Genomic DNA, 23,325 nt, shown 5'->3' with positions numbered 1-23,325 from the left:
TTAGTGATACTATTGTTGATAATAATGTAGTTGATCATTCTCATTTTTTTATATATTGGTAAACAAGAGAAAATAAATGACTGTTGCAAGGTTCTCATTAAAAATCTTTCTTGCATGAAAGTCCTGCAAAATCAAGCAGAATTGGACTAAAAAAATAAAAAAAATCTATTTATATTACAATATTTGCTGAGTAACTGCTCTGGGTGTATCAGTCTTGCTTTTGACAAAACAAAATTTATCAAAACTTTCTCTTTTACCAATAAATAAAACAATGAGAATGATCAATTACATTTTTATTAACAATAGTATCACTTATTGTATTGAAGCATAATTACTACTAGTCCCAGAGAAACACAGCTAATTTATGATAATAGGCACACCTAACAATCACCAAATGGGGAGGTACAAACTTGGCGGAGGGACTTTTTTGGCAGCCATAGCCGGTAACGGGCTAAAGAGTAGCCTATCCAGATATTTTGTTTTTATTTATTAATGATCAACAAGACATCCTAGAGTTAAATCAAAGTATGTTCTTATCTTTGTATTCATTTATACACACACTGGTAATATTTCTGTGGTGTCTGATTCACTTGTTTGAGTGAAATTCTATTGTGAAAAACAGTCACATATTCGTGTCACTAGTAAAAATGAAACTAGTAATGAAAGTTTTGCCACCATGAAATATACACAAATAGATAAATATGAAAGCTCACAAAGTCACAAAAGTGACCACCTGCTTTGCGCAGCAAAAATATGCTATTTGTGGTATCTGACACCTGCAAAATGGTGTATAGGCTGGCTCGGGCCTGCGGGCTACAGCCTCAACGTTGCCAGATTGTCGTACTCAGCCGATTATATTTCCCAACTTCCTACCCCTAAACTGTCTTCTGGGCTCCAATAATGAAACTAATTTATAGTTATCGTTAAAAGAGTTAGATCCTGATGTTTCTTGGCAATAGCTAGGTGTCAGAAACCGGTAAATGCTGTGCTCCGAGTACGATGACCTGGCAACGGTGACTATACGTATTTTCATATTATTGTTCTGTTGTTTATTCAATGTTCTGTTCAAGAAAAAGAATACCCATAATTTTAGTTAGTTTTTGGTTATAAGGATTCTTTACGAAATACAATTATAACATTACCTTCTACTAGTTAGGAAACGTACTGAATCCTGGATCGGCTACAGTGATGTTAAGTGCGCCTATAGAAAGAATAGTTCAAATTTTGTGGGCCCGAAGACATAGTTGTTGGTGACACTGGTAAGGATGAGTATACCCCACTGGCCTCCTCCCGTGAGGACAATGATGGCCTTGCCTTCCTTTAGTCACCACCAGATTAAGCCTCAAACAGGAAGGGTAATTTTGAATATGATTTCAAGTCAGCATGAGACCGAGTCATTAACCCCTTGACTGCAGATTTCCTACAGTCAGACCTCACCAAGCTACAGGAATGGAACAAAAAGTGGCTGCAACAATTCAGTGAAGAAAAATATTAAGTCCTGCACATTGATAGGGGATATCCAGCATACCAATACCACATGGGAAACACTCCACTATCCACCACAGAGGCAGAGAAAGACCTGGGAGTACATGTTTCCAGGCTACCAGTGAAAGCCAAATCCGTGCCAATCGCAGCGGATGGGTTAAACTGGTGAGAAGCTACAGTTCCATTGGAAGCCAGTTGGAAACCCTACATCGTACCTGAATTTTGAACCACACCCTGAATAATTATATTAAACCCATGTTTATTAAAGGTCAACTGTATTGACTATTCTCACATTACACTGACAGTTTTTTGCAGACACATATAAGAAGGAAAATTTCACCTACTATTGCTTGATGTTTGGCAATGAAGGAATTTTCATAGGCTAGAGAAGTGTTCACCAATTGAATGCTAATAAAAATTTTGGTACCATAAATCGTTACATCCATTCACATTTATTATCCTATTTCTCACCCAAGGCAGGTTGTAGGTATTCAGACTCAAGAAACAGGCCTTTTCAAGTGAAGGTTTCCATTGCCATTATTTAGCAACTGTCTTCATGCTTCTTCACTTCCATCCTTTCATTGGCAATAATATTGATGATAACAGAAAAATAATAATAATAATGATAAAAGTAATAGTAATAATAATACCAATACAGTAAACCCTTGATTTAATGATCCAGTTGGGGAGAAGGGGGCAACATATCTGAAAATCCGCTACATCCGAGGGAAGCAGACTTTTTGCATTTAATGAACCTTGTTCATCATAGGCACTGAGAGTTTGCTATTTCTGGCAATTTCTGTACATATCCTAAAATCCATTATATTTGAGGGAACCAAAGTTTATGCATATAACAAACCATGTTCCTCATATTAGCTGAAAGTTCACTTTCTGACCATTTCCATATATTTTCCATATATAAGTTTATTTTTTATATTAAATGAAAAGTGAGGCACAAAAGAATGAGAACAGGAGATTACGGCTGAGCGGACAAAGCTAAACTGGCCAGACAAGCACCGCCCAGTTGGCTTTGTTTTCCATCGCTGCCGACAGATGTACACGTATATGTTTGGCCAGCCACCCACCGAACTGAACCCTGCACTTAACAAATTATTTGGCAAATCTCTTCTTATACAGGATGGGCCCAAAAATGTTCATCAAAGCTGAAAATTGTTATATTGAGGCCCATAAAAGGGAGGGTTTATTGTCAAAATAAGTAACAATAATCACAAAAGACAAAAAAGATAGGGAAATAGAAGATATTTGCAAAAATAAAAAAATAATATATATATATATATATATATAAATATATATATATATATATATATATATATATATATATATATATATATATATATATATATATATATATATATATATATATAGAGAATACAAAGCTACTGGAATTATTTTTCTCAACCAATCAATGACTTAGTAGCTTAAAAAATATGCACACATCTAAGATAAAATTTCTTTTGATTTGGACCTCTGAAGTAATGCTGATGAGTTTACTCGTTCACACACACACACACACACACACACACACACACACACACACACACACACACAGTCCCTTGGTAGTGTTACATGAACAAATAGAAAACCTAAAATTCCAAAGTAAATCAGGTTTTCACTTACGTATACCGAGATACAAACTTTCATAAAAACATTCAAGTGATAATTTACAGTACCCTAAGTCCCTTTAATTTCTGACACAGTAATGGAAACACCATAAAAATACCTAAGATCACTGTAAAGTAAGCCTTCCTGGACCTCCGTCAACTTCTACCTTGGACCCGTTGATAAGCTGGTACTCCCACTTGACGTAAGCAAACAGAAGGTCAGTGACAAGAAAGATCTGGAAAAAAAAACTTATTGAACTGTTTTTCAAAAGTTATTTTAAAGCATCTCTACATTGTTGGAGCTCCAACAATAGTTTACAAATATTATGTTGTGGTTCTATCAGTACAGTAGTTGTAGTAGTAGTGGTAGTAGTAGTGGTAGAAGTAGAAGTAGAAGTAGTAGTAGTAGTAGAAGTAATAGTAGTAGTAGTAGTAGTAGTAGTAGTAGTAGTAGTAGTAGTAGTAGTAGTATAGGCAAAATCTGCTTAATGAATGGGTTACGTTCATGAGAAACCGTTTGCTAACCGAAAATTCACTGTGGGTTCAGTGGAGATAACAATTGGTTCCATGACTCAAATTTTCCTCATCTGCTGTTTCTTTTTCTTTCTTTATATCTTCTTTGTGCATTGTAGAATTCCCAAACAATAATTAATAAATGTGGACTCCTGCTACTACATGTATCTTGGGGGGGTTTATGCCACCACAATTTTCATCATCTCGGTTTTATTCATTATCTGCACGCTTAGCCTGTCCACTGCGATTGTCATGGATTTGGCTTTCACTGGTAGCCTGGTAACATATAGTCTCAGGTCTTTCTCTGCCTCTGTGGTGGATAATGGAGTGTTTCCCATATGGTATTGGTACATGACTACATTTTTTCTTCCTTGAATTGTAGCAGCCACTTTTTGTTCCCTTCCTGTTGCTTGGTGATGTCTTCTTGTAGGAAATTCGCAGTCAAGGGGTTAATACTTCTCTCTGCCTTGCCTTTCCCTTGCTCTACATTTAGCAGCACCTCCTCCTCCTCTTTCCTTTTCAATCCTTTCTCCATGTTCCATATTCTCCTCTGATATTACATTTAGTTTCAACAAGGCACATAGTTTCTGGTTGCATTCCTCTGAGATAGTCAGCCAACTCTAATTTCCTTGGTATCATCCCATCTACAAATGTTTGTGTACCCTGATTCCACTTTATTCATTTCTTTCTCCTCTCCTCTGCATTTTTCTCCTTCTTCACTCTTTAGCTTCACTTCCTTATATAGCACTTCTTTGTTTTGTCGTCCAACTCTAAAAAAAGTCCTTTATTTCTGTTGTCCTTTCATCATCCTTTATTTCCTTCATTTTTGTCTTTCCTCTTCATTCAAAAATTTCCTTATGCACACATTCTTGTACTTTTCTGTTTCCACTTACTCCTTAACCCCTCTGCTGCGATTGGCACGGATTTGGGCTTCACTGGTTGCCTGGTATACTCTCTTGGACGGAGTGGACTAAGGCTCTTCGTCTCATCAGCTCCCTTCCTCTTACTGACAGTCTTCTACCTCTTAAATTCTGTGGCCATGTTGCATCTCTTTCTATCTTCTATTGATATTTTCCTGCTGATTGCTCTTCTGAACTTGGTAATTGCATGCCTCCCCCACTCCCATAGCCCTGCTGCATATTTCTACTTTAGCTCATCCCTATACTGTCCTAATCCCTTATGTAAGAGTTAACCAGCATCTCTATTCTTTCATCCCCTTCACTGGTAAACTCTGGTGCAGCCTTCCTTCGTCTGTATTATCTCCTGCCTTTAAGTCAACCTCTTTCAAGAAGAGTGTATCAAGACACCTCTCCATCCGAAACTGACTTCTCTTTTGGCCATTTTTTATTTTTTGCTTTGTGGGAGCAACAGTTGGCAGGCTTCTTTTTTATTTTATTTTTGTTGCTGTGCTGTAAAAAAATAAAAAAATAAAAAAAGGTCTTTCTCTGCCTCTGTGGTGGATAGTGGAGTGTTTCTCATGTGGTATTGGTATGCTGGATATCCCCTCCCACTGAGCATGACTTTATATTTTTCTTCTGTGAATTGTAGCAGCCACTTTTTGCTCCACTCCTGTAGCTTGGTGATGTCTTCTTGTAGGAGGTTTGCATCCAAGGGGTTAATATGGTATCACGACCAACCATCCAGCAGCCCAGACCCCTATAAACTACCACAAGATTCCTCCATGGGTGATGTGAGGTATCCATTTATCCCAACTGGACTTGTACATGTGCTCCCCGTGGCATCTGCCAACCATGTGTGTGTGTGTGTGTGTGTATTTACCAAGTTATGACATACGGGAAAAGAGCTACGCTCGCGCTGTCCCGTCTCCATATCCGCTCTTATCCAACTTTTCCTTAAAATCATGAATGTTTCTTGCACAAACCACCTCCTCCTCCAGTCCATTCCACAGCTCAATGCTTCCGTTTGGGAAGCTAAACTTTTTCACATCTCGCCTACATGTGGTCGCCCTCAACTTCTTTCCATGTCCTCTTGTTTCTCTCTCGCTCCACACACACAGGTCCTCTCTGTCCAGATTCTCCACCCCGGTTGCCACCCTGTACACCGCTATCAGGTCTCCTCTTTCTCTTCTCTCCAGGGTTGTGAGCCCCATGCTATTGAGTCTCTCCTCGTAAGTCCGATCCCTAAGTTCCGGTACCATCTTAGTTGCCATTCTCTGTACTCTCCATCTTTCTTATACTCTTCTTTTCGTGAGGAGACCAGACCACTGCTGCATACTCCAACCTTGGCCTTTATCATTGTAACTATTATTTGTGTGTGTGTGTGTGTGTTGGGGGGGTGGGGAGGTGATGGGGGTGTGCCTCAGTATAAAAAATAAATAATAATAATAATAAAAAATAATAAATAGCCACAAGGAAGAGTGATTAAGAATAATAACTACATCTTTATACCAATAATGTTGATTTTAAGAGGTAGTAGAGAGTGAGAGATAGGCTATGTCATGGTAAACGAAATTGCCGCAGCTTAGATCTAGTAAACAACAGCCAATGAGCGGCGCAGAGACCATCACTCAAGCAATGATGCCAAGTCCGCGAGTTCACCCCTGAAGGAATACCTCCGCCAGCTCTCGTCGAACTGATCATAATATACTATGTAATATAGTTCAACCATACACAAAGCAGAAAAGAAAAATTAGGCAAGAAATAACTTGTACTCCTATTCTCTCCACTCTTATGTTATAATAAAAAAATGTATACACTGATAAAGGCATATGAAAAAATCAATTATCTTTTAAATGCTATGCAACACAATATTTACAAATCCATTCTTGTATAAAAATAACTGTTCTATTAGTTTCAACAAATGGAATGTGAATGTCACACATGCAGGCAGCCTGTGTATCATGCCACACCCATGGGTAGAACCTCAGAGTGAAAGGATAAAAATTACCCACGGAAAAATATTTATTAAAGCAAATTTTGGCATTTGTTGAGTGAGGCAGGTTAGTAAAAAGTAACATTTGCTAAAGCAAATTTTCTTTACACACCGTTCAGTAAGCGTGGTTTGCCTGCAGTGGTAATGCGAGAAGATATTTAATGAAAGCAACTGCTTCCATTCATCTCCACTGAGCCAAACAATGCGTAAAATGTATCGCTAATATTTTGCCATTCTCCAGTAAGGTGAAGTAGTAGACAGGAAATACATATGATTCATTATCCTTCAAGGCACTTACCTGAGCTGTATTGAAGGCGAGAGTTACTGCAAAATAGAAATTGGCATTGGCAGATCCATTGAAGATCCAGAGGTTGTACATGATTGGCCCCAGCACAGAGGTAGACACAAACATGCACCCGACAATAAAGGTTTGTCGCATAACTGTGGGAAAGAGAAGCAAGAAGCAAATGAGTCAATGGCACCACTTGAAGCAAACTGAGGACAATATAAACCATCTAGAATGGACCGTATTGGCTATACAGGCAGCGCCACACATGGCCACTCAATGAACTGTCAAAGCAGTACTTTCCATAGAACTCAAGTCATGTACTAGAGTGCGTCTGAGGCTGCCTCCAGGATACAAGGCCTTGGTGCCGCCACCGCTCCAAGCCAACGACTGCACACACTTTAATCCTATCCGATTTCCTGACTCTACTATTTGACATGGAGAAAAACTGAAATCGGGTAGGAGTGAAGCGTGTGCAATCATCGGCTTGGGGTGACGGCGGTATCATGGTCATGTATCCCTGAGACAGCCTCAGACGCACCCAAGTCTATAACTTGAACTCTATGGAAAATTCAGCTTGGAGATGAGTGGCCACATGTGACGCTGCCTGTATAGCCAATACGGTCCATTATGAAGCTGCCAGTGCCACTACAGTCTTACCAGCTATATGTTCTATCATGACCTGCAGAGAAGTAACAAGAGGTATTATGATTATCTAATAGGTTCTGAATCTGCATTACATGACAATAACTCAGGCAATATAAATGAGCCAAACTTTAACAAGAGTTTTCTCACTTTTTTTAAACATGGCACTTGAGGTCTTGCAATTCTAAAGGGATTATTATTCAAGAGAAGAGCTTATGCTTGTAGAGAGAATGAATAAAGATGTAATGGGTTAAGTACATTGTAAAATGGATTGGATAGTCTATGGAGACTTGTTATATTTTTTCTATTGGTAGGGTACAGTAAGGTAAGGTTGACGGTTTATGCTATGGCTGAATGTGGTCACTGTGCTCATCTCTGTGGTGGGTAAAAACCCTTTACCCTGGGACAAAGGGAGTGGCACATCCGGGTTACCTATTGGACAGTCCTCTTTATTTAGAGACAAATTAAGTATGTTTATGGGTTGGTTCTGGTGGTAAGATTTCATATAGATTAAATATATGATTTTTGAGGGATATATATAAAAAAGCAGAAAATAAAAATTAAAAGGGCTCAGTCATTTTTTGGTCAATTTTATTGAAAAAAATATGTATAACATTACTCAGAAATGTAGGCTTTCAGTTCAAAGAAAAGTTCTCTTTATATTTCATGGCTAATTTCCCTTCACTTATTCATAATTTCAACCCTTTGAAAACTTGCAGACCCTTTTTCTTTAATTAAAACATTGAATGTTAAATATTCTTTTGAAAGGTATATTATTTGTGACAGTCAATCAAATAAATGTAAAAGATTTTGAGTTGAAATGAAAAGGTCACATTTTGAGACATTTAAAGGGAAAGTTAAGTACTTCTCATATTCTCCTAGTTCACTGTTTCCTCAAAAGACTTTTCTCTTGTGTTTTCTTTTCTGGGACATCAGCAGGCACTAAGGCTCTACTCTGCTCAGTGAGGCAGCGTGGGTACTGGCCACGGGCCACAACAATCATAATTGCTTAAAACCGATGGAGGCATACCACCCACACTGGATTTCTTTTTCAAGACCTCTGTGGATGGAAGAGCTCCCTCCTCCTCCTCCTCCTCCCTCAGGTCTCCAGAATGTAGTGTTCACATTTTACTTCATCATTTCCATGCTGGTGAGGCTGCAGTCTCCACACCTGAGTCTCTTAGGTCCTGTGGTGAACCATGTGATCACAAAGTAAAAGTAAACGCACATATATATATATATATATATATATATATATATATATATATATATATATATATATATATATATATATATATATATATATATATATATATATATATATATATATATATATATATATATATATATATATATATATATATATATATATATATATATATATATATATATATATATATATATATATATATATATATATATATATATATATATATATATATATATATATATATATATATATATATATATATATATATATATATATATATATATATATATATATATATATATATATATATATATATATACAGTAAACCCTTGGCATAACAGACCCACTTTTAATGGATTATGGATATAACGGACAAGGTCAGAGAGTCAGAAATCTACGAGGATCGACTGAGAATAGTTTTTGAACCAGCCACGCCCAGTAACTGCTTAAATATGCCACACAAAAGTGTGGTAATAGTCAGGGGCAGGTGCTGAATATTGGCGATTGCCAGACTGAGTATGGCAAATGTCCGAGAAGGGTGTGTTTTGAACATTTTGAGTTCCTGGTTATCTGGAAAATTTGCTAATCCGAAAGGTTCATGACCCCCCGCATTCAAAGTTAAAGGAAGTTTTCTGCACATACAGTAAAAGTCATAAAAATGCAGAATGCAGGGGATCATGGGTCCTACAGATTATCAGATTTTCCAAATTATTAAGCTACTCGTGACCCTACTGTACTTAGAAAAAAAAACTACAATACTTACATGGGTGAAGGTGCTTCCACATGGGCAAGAGAGCCAGGTAGAATCCCACATCCCCTAATGCTGGGTAGCTTCTGAATACAGCTGTGAAGGCGAGCAGGGCAGTGGCCAGGAGAACAGGGTCTCGGTGAAGGCGAATGGAAAGAGGCAACACATAAACAAAAGCGTTGATCTGGAAGGTTGCCAGAAAAAAGAGGCGGAAGTGTTCAAACATCTCTGTGAAGAAGTACCAAAACAAGCCAATGTTTGGAGTTAAATCAGGTGCAGCCAATCTGTAAAAAAACAAAACAATGAAAAACATTAATGTGTAACTTGAATGGTCAGAAATCCAATATTGTTAGCTACATGACTGAATTGCTTATCAAATGTTAAGTAAAGACCAATAGCAATAACTATTACTCTACTATTACAAATACTATGAATGTAGATGAATCATTAAGAATACAGTACTCACATAAATCCATAAGTTGCTTCCAAAAACTCCCAACTGCCCGCAACCTCGACGGAAGCAATCATAAGGATTCCCAGTGATGAGAGAAAGGACAAAAGTGGCTTCATTAGTGCTGAGGTGGAGTCCTCCTGCACCAAGCTGATGATGCCTGGCACCAGCAGGCACACTGGGTAGAAGGACTGGTATGTTGCTACAGCAACAAGGCCACCAAAGACTAGTGGGTAACCTGGAACAAGAGGACTTCTGGAAGCCTTATGGATTCATATATATATATATATATATATATATATATATATATATATATATATATATATATATATATATATATATATATATATATATATATATATATATATATATATATATATATATATATATATATATATATATATATATATATATATATATATATATATATATATATATATATATATATATATATATATATATATATATTTATATATACACAGTAGGCGTGGTTGATATATGCGCGGTAAGGTTTTTACCTGCCTTAAACTAAACTCGGTACAATAGACAGCTCAAGGAACAAAGAAAACACTTTTTATTTACTTTCAAGTACTTTATTGAATATCCTTTGGCATTTCTAACAAACTTCAGATGCTTTGGAAGAGATTCTGCTAGAGTCTGGAGGTGAGTTTGAGGCATGGAGTCCCACAGTTGCAGGATGGCGTCCTTGAGCTTCGGTACCAAGGAGACATCGTAGTTCTGCAGCCCGGACTTGATCTTTCCCCAGAGGTTTTCTATAGGGTTGATACCAGGTGAGTTGCCAGGCCAGGGGTTGAAGTAGCAAATACTCCCAAAATCAAGAGCATCAATCACTAGTTTGGTTCTATGACAAGGTGCCCTATCCTGCATAAAAAAATTTGCCTGGCACGCCTCCATCGATGGCTCAAGGTGGTCTATCAGCAAGGTCAGGTAGTTGTGCCGACTGATTCTCAGGTTTTTTGGGAGGAAGACTAAGTGCCCCAGGCCGTGGTAGGAGAAGCAACCCCAAACCATAATTGAATCGGGGTGCTTAACCTGTGGGCTTTGGCTATGGGAAAGTCGAGAAGTGGCCGAGAAACGACAAAATTACACTGCATTTTGAGACTAAGAAAAGAGCATGGAATGTACACACACTCAAAAATCTATCGTTACACATTCAGCACGATACAAACTGACACCAAGGACGAAGCCATTGAGAACAGGCTACTCGTGTTGGTATCACTGCTTGTGCTGGGTGTGGGTTCACTTGCCTGAACCAAGTGAGCGGGGCTTGTAAATGAAGTACCCTCCCTCTCTCTGCCTCCTGCCTGCCTCTGCAGTCCAATTAGCTGCAATACCACGATACGTGAGCCGCGGGCGTATAAGGGGGGGGGAACAATAGTGAATTGGATAAATCGCTGAACGATGATGTGGAGACCGCGAACGGCGGGGGGTGACTGTAGTAGAATTTGAGCTGGCACAGTAACGCTTCATGAAACACACAGGTGGAGTCTTAGTCGAAGTTAATTGATCTGTGTTCTATGTAGCTATAATATTGTAGTGTTTGGGGTGATGAAATTATGCTTTAACACCTCACACACAAGTGAAGAAATAAAATCTCGCCCATTTAGGAAACAATACGATAAACACCTTGCAGTGATGAGTCACTCAGGATTCGGATATCAGAGTGAATCCCACTGACTGATCGCCACATACGGCTCCACTGAGCCTAGGAGGTTACGTAAAACTTAGCTAACCCTTATGATAGATTTATAGTGGATTATTAACTTGACTTATCACCCAAATGGTAAGATAACGTTGGCATTGGTTTCACTAGTATAGCATGCACTACTCAAGTCACGGTATTCGCTTGTCTCGAAACAATCATGGAATGCACCCAATAAGATTAATTCTCTAATAATTCTCGGCGAGTCATTATCCCAACATGTTAGACAAATTACTCCTGCATGCAAGCTATTTAATAAACTACTCTTCTTCAAAGACGGCTAATTTCGGCAATTCAAAACGCCCGTGCCAAATTCCTTATCCGCCAACTAAAAAAGCGCGCAAAGTTCCTACTTTTCATTAGGCAATGAGGCAGCACAAGAGAGAAGGGTAACCCAGGAGTAGATTGAAATAACCTGTAGAAATCCATGCAACTCTGTTTAAACTTGTATCTTTCTTACCAGCAATGCTTTTAGCATTGCAATTTTATTTTATTTTTTTCAGATGCTCACAACTTGTTCATGAAAGAAAAGACACGTTCAGTGGAAGCATTAGTTCCAGGATGGCACATTATGAACTGAACTATATCTGACATACGTTGATGGTTGTTTTTGTCTTTGACATGGGAGAATACTTTTACCTAACGCTGTTACGTATATCATATGAGCATTATTGTTTAATAATTTGTGAATATAAAGCTTAAAGAAGTGGCACTCAAATCACTCCGTTAATATTATGGTCATATCTGGTATCTCAGTGTCTCCCTTCCTCTCTATCCCTCCCTTACAGGGGTCCTGTCCTGCTCCCCCCAGCAGAGCTGAGGTGGTGGGAATGATCGCACTCTTACCAACCCTGCTGAGATTACCAGGTTGCTCAGTGTGAAATTCGTCGGACCCCACTGTAACGATAGTTTTTTGAGTGTGCATACATCAGAGTACTCCTCTCATAACCATAAAGCCATTAAAAGCATTTACTTTTACTCAAACTCCATTCTTTTTGGGTGGTGTTTGTTACAAAATAAACAGTCTCGTGACGCGTGGCATCTAGCCGAGAGTCGCTTGTTGTCTACTATGGAGAATTTGACAAGTGATTACTGTATGGATAGCTAATTGAGTACGCCATGACCTTACAGCACCACCTATGACAAAAAAGCCCACCTCAAGATCACTCACCCACCACAATGACCTCGGGCATTCATGGTGGGTTGCGCTATGCCACCACCGCCTACAATTAGCTTGAATTAGGTGTTTTATGGCGAGCCCTTTTAAGGGTCCACCGTACCACAGCCACGACTCGTGAAAGCCCTAAAAAGGGTCTGCCGACGTTCTTGGGTTAATGGTGTGGCGTGTGTACCGTGGTTTAACCCTTTCAGTATGGTGACAATATATGGAAAGGGTTAATCCTCTTCTAAACCTCTTAATGCTATTCCATTTCCTCTTAATCCTCTTCAAAACTTCTTAAGAGGAAATGGAAGAGGATTAAGAAGTTTAGAAGAGGCTTAATTCTCTTCCATTTCCTCTTAACCCTTTCCATACTGTGACGCCGACGTCTGCGTCACCGTATAAAAAGGGTTAAGAAGGTCGCTACCACGTTTACAGTACACGTAATTCCTCGCACCATCACTCACAGTAAAAGTACTCTCGTCACTCCAAAGTACTTTCCTCCACTGCTCCAAAGTCCAATGTTGGTACTGATGAGCAAAATTGATCCTCATTTGCCTATGGCACTTTGTTACCCAGGGTTTGGGAACAGCACGACATCTGTGGTACTTGAGCAAGTAATCTTGAAGTGTACGTATTGCCACATCACTGAGTATCTTTTTTTTTTTCTGCTTTAATTCTTTTGCTGTATGGGTCGGGCTGCACTCCACCTGCCTCTTGATGGTATTCAGGGTCCTCTTGGAAAGCAGCCTTTTCTTCCCAGGCCTTTTCTTATGGGTTGGGAGTGGACCAGGTCCCGCGTCATGTATTTTCTTGGTCGATAGCTGGGCTGTACAGACTGAAATTCCAATGTTCTTGGCAATAAACCGGTTGGAATTTCCCTCCTTGTAGAGAGCACGTATGACCTCTATCTGAGCTTTTGTGAATTGTTTTTTCTTCAGCATGGTTAGCAGTAGAGGGGTTGGAAGTATAGCGTGCCTCGCAAAAAAGTGGCTGAAGAAAGAATCCAAGAGTGGCAAACATGTTCTCCTTGCCAATGCATGAAGCACACTGAACAATCTATGGGAAAGGAGACTGAAGGCAAGTCGTCACTGAGTTACCAAGTAAAAGTGTTGCCAGATCTCCCTAGAATTAACGAAATGGCAGGGGCATTTTATTAAGGGGGTACGGGACACCTGAGGTCATCTAACTAAACTATCTGGGGTATTGCGATGAAACTTAAGTAGGCAACTATGTTGCCTACATTTTGTACGAGCCAGAACAATGTATGTATACAGTAAACCCTTAGTTATCCAGGTGCACCATATCCGACCTCGCCCGTATCTGGGAGTTTTCAATAATATTTGATAAAAAAAAAAAAAAAAAAAAAAAAAAGTCGTGCGCCGCCAAAAGTCATTTAAATTGCCCACGTGATGCCTCTAAGCTCTGCCCGGGTGGTGAACCGCACCTGTAAAGCAGTTCCCAGCTTGCATGTAGCAATGATATTGACGTCCTGGTGCGAAGATTCGCAGGAAAGTTGTGTGCTTCACAGAACAACTGGCACGTAAACGTTCTTGCCGAGCACTGCAGACCATATCGAAGTTACGAGAGTCAAGGCAGTACAGGTTTAAATGGTGGGAGTGTCAAAGGACTGTTTAAATGAAACACACAGTGAGAACCCTAGCTTAAGCCTTGATGACTGCCTAAATCCAGACTGGACTAGGTGAGTAGGGCTCCGTCCCCGTGGAGAAGGCGTGTGGGTCCGCTATCACTCCCGCAGAAGTGAGGGCGGAATAAGAAATGCTGATAAGTACCACCCTCGGTCCGACATGTGAAAAAAGGATTTTACCATGCTTACGGTAAGGCGAGTAAAGGGGCCCGCAGGGGTTCGGGAGTCCCGTGGGCCAGCCTGATCTGGAGGTGCGGGCTGGCCGTAAATCGTGGTTACTTCTTGTGGCTGGCCTCCCCGTGGTCCCGCTGGATGCACTGTGCAGGGGGTACCCGACCCCCCTGGCTTGCAAGGGCAACACAGTGTAACTAAACAGCCACAGATCACTACGCAAGCAGATGCGCCAGGTTGTCATTGACTCCTTGGTTATCCTTCCCACTAAGATTCAGAGTGGGGTGGCCTGGCGTACTTGCCCGGCGTCTGTGGGCCTTCGGGCTCATTGCTGGGCTTAAAAGGGTAGCGCCCTGGGGTGCCTGCCCGGGCATCCGTACAGAAGCCTGCTTTGAGCACTTGATGCCCGTTACCGGCCCGGACCGCTTCGGGTATTGCTCTAGAATGCCTTCTGGTTGACCCAGGTGGCAAAGCCCGCGGTGCTCGTAGCCACAAGGTTGCTAATGCAGCTACACAGCGATAAAGCCGCAGGCGCACACCTAAGAACAGCAAAGAGCATTGGCCTTCCAGTTTTGTAAAACTGGACCCGTAAAAGGTTTCTTGTGGCAGTGCTGGGTCTGCTAGAAAGCCTACGTGGTAAACACAATGGTGCAGACTTGGGTGGTTAAGCTGCCACAAATACCTGGGCTTTTCTGGGTTGGGTCCAGGCCCCGCTGCTGTGATTGGCCAAGCAGGGGAACATTAGCTGCTGCCTGTGAACACGGGGCTAGGCACCCCAGCAATGGGTTAGCGGTTGAGGCTGTTGCACCTAATTGCCGAATCCCAAGTAACAGATCCCCCCAAGGTGCAGCAGGACTGCGATAAGCCAGGGAGAGATTGCCACGAGTGCTAGCCATGACGACGCTGCTCAAACCCTTTTCTCAGTGCCCAGAGCACGTCAATCGCACGCATTTCACTCCCTGATGCAGACTGACTGCTACAAAGCCATGGGGCGTACCATAGTATGAGTATGGACAGAAGCACCTATGCAGTACCCTGTCGTTGCCTTTATGGCAGGCCATGATCGAAAGATAGGTTTTTGGGTCTGTAGACTTAACCTACACAATATCTGGGTTTTTCCCATATCCGGGTGCCCCCGTGGCTCTATTAACCCGGATACCTGAGGGTTTACTGTACTTATATGCATAGCTGGGCACGATAACAGAAAACCTTATTCCCGATAACCGATAACTGATAATGAAAAACCTTAACGGCGATAACCGATATTCGTTAACTAGAGACACAAATATAGGCGATAACCGATAACCGATACCCGATATAAATCCACAATTCTGATACTAGCTAGCGATAAGTCCGATAGGCGAAAACGATACTATATTGATATTTCAGATAGAACAACATTGATGAATTCAAATTTTCATTATCTGTATTTTAGGAAACTTACAAAACCTTAAAATCACACGTTGACACGTACATATGGACGATAATACTAAAAATGCCTGAATCGGTGTTGTGTTATTTGGCGTCCCCACTGTCAAAAATTGTTTACAAACACTGGTCACTCGTGAACGGTGCATGCTCAGACCAGCAAGCGTAGACCTGTACAATCTCACAAAGCTTTTCAACCGTAATTAAGAGTTGCTGGAAGGCTGAATCAGACATATAGTACCACTACCACCATCCTCGCTGTTTTTAGAACGACACTGTACGAGTTGTATTTATATGTACAGAGTGTACGTCGTTCTAGAAACAGCGAGGATGGTGGTACTGTATGTTTGATTCAGCTTTCCAGCAACTCTTAATGTGTTAAAAAAGCATTGTGAGACTGAACAGGTCTACACTTAATGGTCTGAGCATGCGCAGTTCACGAGAGACCAGTGTTTGTAAACAAAAGCGCCAGCTTTTGACGATGAGACACCAAATAACACAACACCGGGTGCCTTCAGTATCATGGCATGGTCACAAACGAATATGGAATATCAAATTTGAGGCAGTGAATAATCATTTTTGGGGCAAAGTTAAATGATTTTTCTCTATGATATATTGATTTTTGAGTAGCATAAAAAAAATAACCTAGTGTTTTAATTTTCATGATCTAAGCATGAAATCTCATCACCGAAGATATTTCATACCCCGAAGTTTTTTCATACAACACCGGGCCACGCATGCGCAGTAGGGAGACAACGTTTTTTTCTGAGAGGCGGAAAAAAAGTAGTGATTATTGCTAGTTTGGTTACAAAAGTAACGAAGATACCGATATATATTTAAATAAGTAGTGGATGGTCGATAATCCGATTTTGTTATCAGCGATAAAGTATCGCGATAACTTATCGCGATAACGCCCAGCTATGCTTATATGTATACTTATATGTATACATGTGCATATACATGAAGCGACACTTAAAATTACACAGCACCACTAACCCTTTCCATCCGTGATGCAGACGTCAGCGTCACATTATGGAAAGGGTCAAGAGGAAATGGAAGAGGATTAATCCTCTTCTAAACTTCTCAATCCTCCTCTAAATTTCTCTTAATCCTCTTTCATTTTCTCTGAAGAGGTTTAGAAGAGAATTAAGAGGAAATGGAAGAGGATTAAGAGGATTAGAAGAAGACTAACCCTTTCCATACGGTGACGCCGTCAGATGCCGACGTCGGTGTCGCTGGAGTGAAGGGGTTAAGGGACACACCTGGGGGGGGCCATATCTCATGACTGGTATACCCTATGGGTCTGAAATCATAGTATGTTATCTGTATATGATTACTTATTACTTCATGTGAATTTCACGAAATTTGGCTGACTTGCCAGAGATAGCTTAAAAAAAAAAAAAAAAAAAAAAAATGCATCTTTGTTTACCAGTCAATTGATTTGGGACAAAAAAAAAAAAAAAAAAAAAAAAAAGTCTAATGTACCTCTACAACTTCGAGTGATTACATTTTTGATTTTTGGCTTGGTAATAAAAAATAAATAAATAAAATAAAATAAAAATCAAACATATTTTCTCTCCTATGTATGCCCGTTGTTTTTCAAAAATTTTCAAAAGTTCTCACATACAAAAATTGACTGTTGTTTGTACTCTTTATTGATGCAAAACAATAGACAATCAGATTTATAGTAAACTTTGTGAGGCTTTTCAAAACCGGAAAGTACACTTTGAGAAAACGGCTGTCAAAGATTTTTTTCCATGTCCTCTGTGTCTTGCCACTTGTTTTTGTTTGATTGGCATGAAATCTTCACATATCATTGCCTGTACCTTCTACTTTGTAGAGAACTGGAATAGGCATCTGGTTCCCCTTTCAAAAAGGTATTAGTCACTCAATGGTGAGGGTGTCAGAAGGCACCACCTTCCTCACTGTTGCCAGATTTATTCCTAGAACTCTCCTGCTTGATATTCTTGGTCCTTCTTCTTAGTTTTCCTTTTCTTGGCCTTTGCTGTTATATGCCGGCTTCTCTCTTGGTCTCTCCATTGATGATACTTCTTCAAAGTTGCATTAGAACTTGTAATATGTTCTATAATGTTTGTTCATTTGTAGCCATAGTTGTGTTCTAAGGCTGTGTGCCTGACTAGGAACCTGACCCTGAAGAGACCATAAAACCTTATTTTAGGGCACTTACTCCACACCTTTGAGTGCAAAGACTCATTAGGGGAAGCAGTGGTGGTTGTGTTGGCGGGGGTGATATTTGGGCCCCAGTAGGTTGATCTTCACCTTCATATGAAGCCTGCTGGCTCTATCTCTTCATATGAGCCTTCTTCAGGAAGCCCGTTCTCGCTTTTTGTATGCGTCTCTTGCAAGTCATTGTAAGAAGTTGCTAGCAAAAGAAATCAGGAGGCCCGTAGCGTGACAGTGCTCACACTTTGATGCTTGGTGAGGCACTGGCGAGTGGCCGCTGCTCCACGCCCAGCTCACTCCTCACCACACACAGCAGAGAGAGGAGGAATGCCAAGGGGCAAAATTTGGAAAAAGAAAATATCTTATAACATGATTTATGCGAAAAATACCAGTGTCACCATCATACCACATGGCGTGCCACGTGTAAGGCAGTGACGCAACACCTCGGGACATTTAAATCTTGCTCTGGCAATGCTGTTTTTTAAATTTGTGGAAAAAATGTCTCTGCCTGATATCTCACACCCTTCCCCACATAGTCCGCTTGCCACCCACATAGGTCCTGTACTTTAACCTTGTTTTTGCTGGAAGTGTATTGTTTTTTCATGGATTCTTACTCACATGGGTCTATTGAGAAATTCTAGCTTGGTTGCCGGAGCGGCAACCTTGGGGAACTCCGCTAATTTGCATAAATCCAAGATGGCCGCCATTGGCGGAAGTGGAAAATAACTTTTCAACCATTTAACTTACAATAGTGTGTTATACCTCTTTCCCATATAAATTTGAGGTGAGGAATCGATTTCTGAGGTCGTTTGTGTGATTTGAGGTCAAATTCATAGTCAAAGGTCAAGTTGAATGCCATTTTAGACTACTGAGGGGATGAAAATAATTGACCAGAGGAATTGATTTCTCAGGTACATTTTGTGATTTGGGATCAAATTCAGGATCAGTGATCAAGTTGAAAGTCATTTATTGTTAAGTATCAAATTACATAATGCTAATGATATTTTCAGAGTGATGCTGAAACATTTTTTTATATATTTGGTTAACATCGATTATTCCCATTCATCATCAGTACCGACAACATGATCAAGATGTCCAGTTTCTTTGCCATCTTCCATATCTTCTTGTCTTTCCTCATCCTCTTCATCTTGGTCTTCCTCCCCTGTCTTAAATGGATTAAAGCAAGCATCACTACATTCACAAGAACAGTACACAGTGCATGACATTTTCCCATGGTGACAACTGCAACGTTCAGTGCTGCAGACTTTCATAACAGCCTTACAGCTGCATCGCACTACATCCATAAGTTCTTGGGGTCCTGGGGGTTGATTGGAGGTTGTTGGTCCTGGGATGCCATCTTTGATTTTCCACCCATACTTCGTGATGTCAAGTTCAGGTGGAGCTTCCTGGTCAGCAGATTTTGCAAGTATGGTCTGCAGATGAGCACGTAAGATGTGCAGGAACAGATTATGCTCTGTTGGTGGTAGCGACATTATCTTGATCCGCTTACCAAACTTCTTTGTGTAAATCTGGTACCTCGCCACATTCATCGATGTCCCCTGCTGTTGACCATATAGAGCACAGAAGAACGTCTGTCCTGCTTCCATGAGCTGTGCATGGGTGGCATCACGCTCACCCAAGACTGAGTACAGGCCTGGGAAGTCACCAGCTCTCAGGGTCTTCAGGGCTGACACTTTCCCCTTGCCATACAGGTATGAGGTGGTATCTGAACCGGTAAGATAGTGCATTCCCAGGATCTGCAAGCACTTGGGGCCAAGTTGTTCACAGGTGGCATTGATGTCCCAAATGGCTCCATTCCATCGCTCCATTTGTACTGTGGCCTGGATCTTGTTTCGCACACCCAGTAAACAAGCAGTACAAAGACATCAGTGTCATCTGAGAGAATGCGAATCACTTCCGTGTCACATTGAGCAGTCTTGAGGAGGTATGACATCATTGTTATGTCTGCTTCATCATGGTTGAACACACCTTGCTAGCGCTCCACAGTGACTTCTTCACCAAAGCTGTAGGCACTAAGAACTTTTGATAGCTGCAACTTGTTGTGCTTATTCCTCATGATAGCGTCTCGACTGGGTAGTGGTGTGTTGGTGGTCAAGTCATAATTGATGGCGCCAAGGCCAGCACGTCGCATACGCTCATGGTCCTTTGCAGACACATTGTGATACTTGTCGAAGACTAACACTTTCTTGCCATGGAGAGAGGATAATCTTGTCTTGATGGACTTAACTATATGTGATGCATCACCTCTTGATGGCCAAACAATGTGGTAGAGGAGCTGGCTTGCATCAACGATGGTAACATCAGGGGGTGATGGTCGTTGTGCCTGTATACGGAGTTTGTGAGCTAGTGGAGCTTTACTACCTTTTCTCAAACAACCATACTGGCCGATGAGTGAGGGGGTATTGGGCATAGCTCATATTGGAAAATGGTTGCTAGCTTCATCTGGCGTTGCTGTCCGACTGTCAGCAGCCTGAAGAAGATAGTTTCCAGCTCAAAGATTGTCTTGTCTCCTACTTTCATACCTTTCTTAATGTGTTGCATTGTCTTGATGCAGCTAGAGATGGGTTCATGGAATCCATTGGGAGGGATGTCTGGAACTGAGCAGCCATTCTCTCGCCTATATCGACTGATTCGGCAATATTCACCTCAGCTTCAGGGGGGGCGAATCTGCCATTGGCGATATTATACAGGTGTGGCGACTGATTTTCCAGTGGGTGAGACATTGTAGACAGCTCGAGCAAGATTCGACGTCTGTCATCTGCATCCATCTCCCTCCTCTTCCGCCCTTCCTCCTTGTGACGTGGTCCAGTCTTTGTAGTACTTGGTGCAGCTTGGTCCTCATTTTCCTTGACTGGGGGGTCAGGGTAGATGTGCGCCATGGTGTCTGAGAGGTATGCAGTGACAGGAAAAGAATTAATCCATTCCTCTACCATCTCTGGAGAAAGGGTCATACCCTTAAGACCACCTTTGCCAATTCGAATGGCAGTTTGCTCACCAAACTGGTCAGAGCTAACACTATTCCAGCCACCTTCCTGGTGACGGCATACAAAAGCACCTGACATGAGCTCCGATTTAGCTTCAGGTGGCAGAAGGTGGCGCATCTCGAGAAGGTGATGGGTGATGTAGCGGGCATAATGGTGATGGCCAGCAACGATTTTTAAAATGGTTGAATTTGACCTTTGACCATGAATTTGATCTCAAAGCACACAACCAACTTCAGAAATCGATTCCTCTCCTCAAATTTATGTGGAAAACAGGTATCACATGCTATTATAAGTGAATTTGTTGAAAAGATATTTTCCACTTTCGCCAATGGCGGCCATCTTGGATTTATGCAAATTCCCCAAGGTTGCCGCTCCGGCAACCAAGCCAGAATTTCTCTATAGACCCATGTGAGTAAGAAACCATGAAGAAACAATACACTTCCAGCAATAACAAGGTACCCAATCTGGCAAGTGGACTAACACAATGACAGGGAAAAGTAATTTTTGTGTATTTAAAAAATATTCATAAAAAATACACCCCTTGATACATAACCAATCACTTTCATTTTTTGGCTGTGAGTAGTCTTTAGGTATGCCTAGAGCCCTATGGAAAATATTCTGAAAGTTTCTTATACAGAAAGGCATAATGGTATTTCTTTCATTATGTTTGTCGAACATCGCGTAAAATCATGTTTTTTTGTCATTTTTCCTCTTAACCCCCTTTTTTTTTTTTTTTTTACAGCAAAGGAGACAGTTCAAGGGCACAAAAAAAGTAAACATTAATAAAAAAAGCCCGCTACTCGCTGCTCCTAAAAAGAATCCAAAGAGGTGGCCGAAAGATAGGTCAGTTTCGGGAGGAGAGGTGTCCTGATACCCTCCTCTTGAAAGAATTCAAGTCGTAGGCAGGAGGAAATACAGATGAAGGAAGATTGTTCCAGAGTTTACCAGCGTGAGGGATGAAAGAGTGAAGATGCTGGTTAACTCTTGCATAAGGGGTTTGGACAGTATAGGGATGAGCATGAGTAGAAAGTCGAGTGCAGCGGGGCCGCTGGAGGGGGGGAGGCATGCAGTTAGCAAGTTCAGAAGAGCAGTCAGCGTGGAAATATCGATAGAAGATAGAAAGAGAGGCAACATTGCGGGGGAATTTAAGAGGTAGAAGACTATCAGTATGAGGAGGAGAGCTGATGAGACGAAGAGCCTTAGCCTCCACTCTGTCCAGAAGAGCTGTGTGAGTGGAGCCCCCCCACACATGAGATGCATACTCCATACGAGGGCGGACAAGGCCCCTGTATATGGACAGCAACTGTGCAGGGGAGAAGAACTGGCGGAGACGGTACAGAACGCCCAGCCTCGAGGAAGCTGATTTAGTAAGAGATGAGATATGAAGTTTCCAGTTGAGATTTTGAGTTAAGGATAGACCGAGGATGTTTAGTGTTGAGGAAGGTGATAGCTGGGTGTTGTCAAAGAATAGGGGATAGTTGTTTGGAAGATTGTGTCGAGTGGATAGGTGGAGAAACTGTGTTTTTGAGGCGTTGAAGGACACCAGGTTCTTCTTGCCCCAATCGGAAATAATAGTAAGGTCTGAGGCTAAGCGTTCTGCAGCCTCCAGCCTTGAGTCGTTAAGTTCCTGAAGGGTGGGTCTTCTGTTAAAAGAAGTTGAATAATGCAGAGTGGAATCATCGGCGTAGGAATGGATAGGACAGTTCGTTTTGGAAAGAAGATCATCAATGAACAACAGAAAAAGAGTGGGAGATAGGACAGAACCCTGTTGGAGTACGGGTGGCGATATATTTCTCTGGATGGTGTGCACAGGGAAAATTTAGACATTTTAAAGAGGTGGAAATGGTGTCGTTCTTCTTTGCAATAATTGTATATTCATTTAGTATATATGGTGGTGTAATAAAACTTCTCTGCTAATAATATAAAGAAGTTATGACAGCCGAAAATATTGCGCATTTTCTCGTGGCTGTGACGTGTCGCGTGGAAGCATCTCTCTCTCTCTCTCTCTCTCTCTCTCTCTCTCTCTCTCTCTCTCTCTCTCTCTCTCTCTCTCTCTCTCGACCTTGTTATAACGACCCAAGATAACCTAATCAGTAGTGTCACGGTAGGAGAACACCTCGGTTCTTGCGATCATAAATTAGTGCGCGTCGACATT

At 41.0% G+C, this 23,325-nt stretch overlaps 1 protein-coding gene across 4 annotated transcripts in view; it reads right to left on the bottom strand.

Annotated features, from left to right (window-relative positions):
* Positions 1 to 2,138: 2,138 nt before the first annotated feature.
* LOC126998797 (phosphatidylinositol glycan anchor biosynthesis class U protein-like) overlaps positions 2,139 to 23,325 on the bottom strand; it is an 89,809-nt gene continuing 68,622 nt past the window's right edge. For 3 of the 4 annotated variants that reach the window (XM_050860849.1, XM_050860859.1, XM_050860869.1), the window contains 4 exons: positions 9,868 to 10,090; positions 9,417 to 9,685; positions 6,811 to 6,953; positions 2,139 to 3,343 (listed from right to left, as the gene is read on the bottom strand). In XM_050860849.1, the coding sequence (XP_050716806.1) occupies positions 3,233 to 3,343; positions 6,811 to 6,953; positions 9,417 to 9,685; positions 9,868 to 10,090 (746 nt within the window). In that variant the 3' untranslated portion in view covers positions 2,139 to 3,232. The remainder of the gene's footprint in view (positions 3,344 to 6,810; positions 6,954 to 9,416; positions 9,686 to 9,867; positions 10,091 to 23,325) is intronic. The other variant, XM_050860879.1, reaches the window with a different exon arrangement.

Source organism: Eriocheir sinensis, chromosome 2 (genome assembly GCF_024679095.1).
Source record: "Eriocheir sinensis breed Jianghai 21 chromosome 2, ASM2467909v1, whole genome shotgun sequence".
Classification (NCBI taxonomy): Eukaryota; Metazoa; Arthropoda; class Malacostraca; order Decapoda; family Varunidae; genus Eriocheir; species Eriocheir sinensis.
Note: the sequence above shows the minus strand (reverse complement) of the source record. Positions and strands in the feature narration are given on the sequence as shown.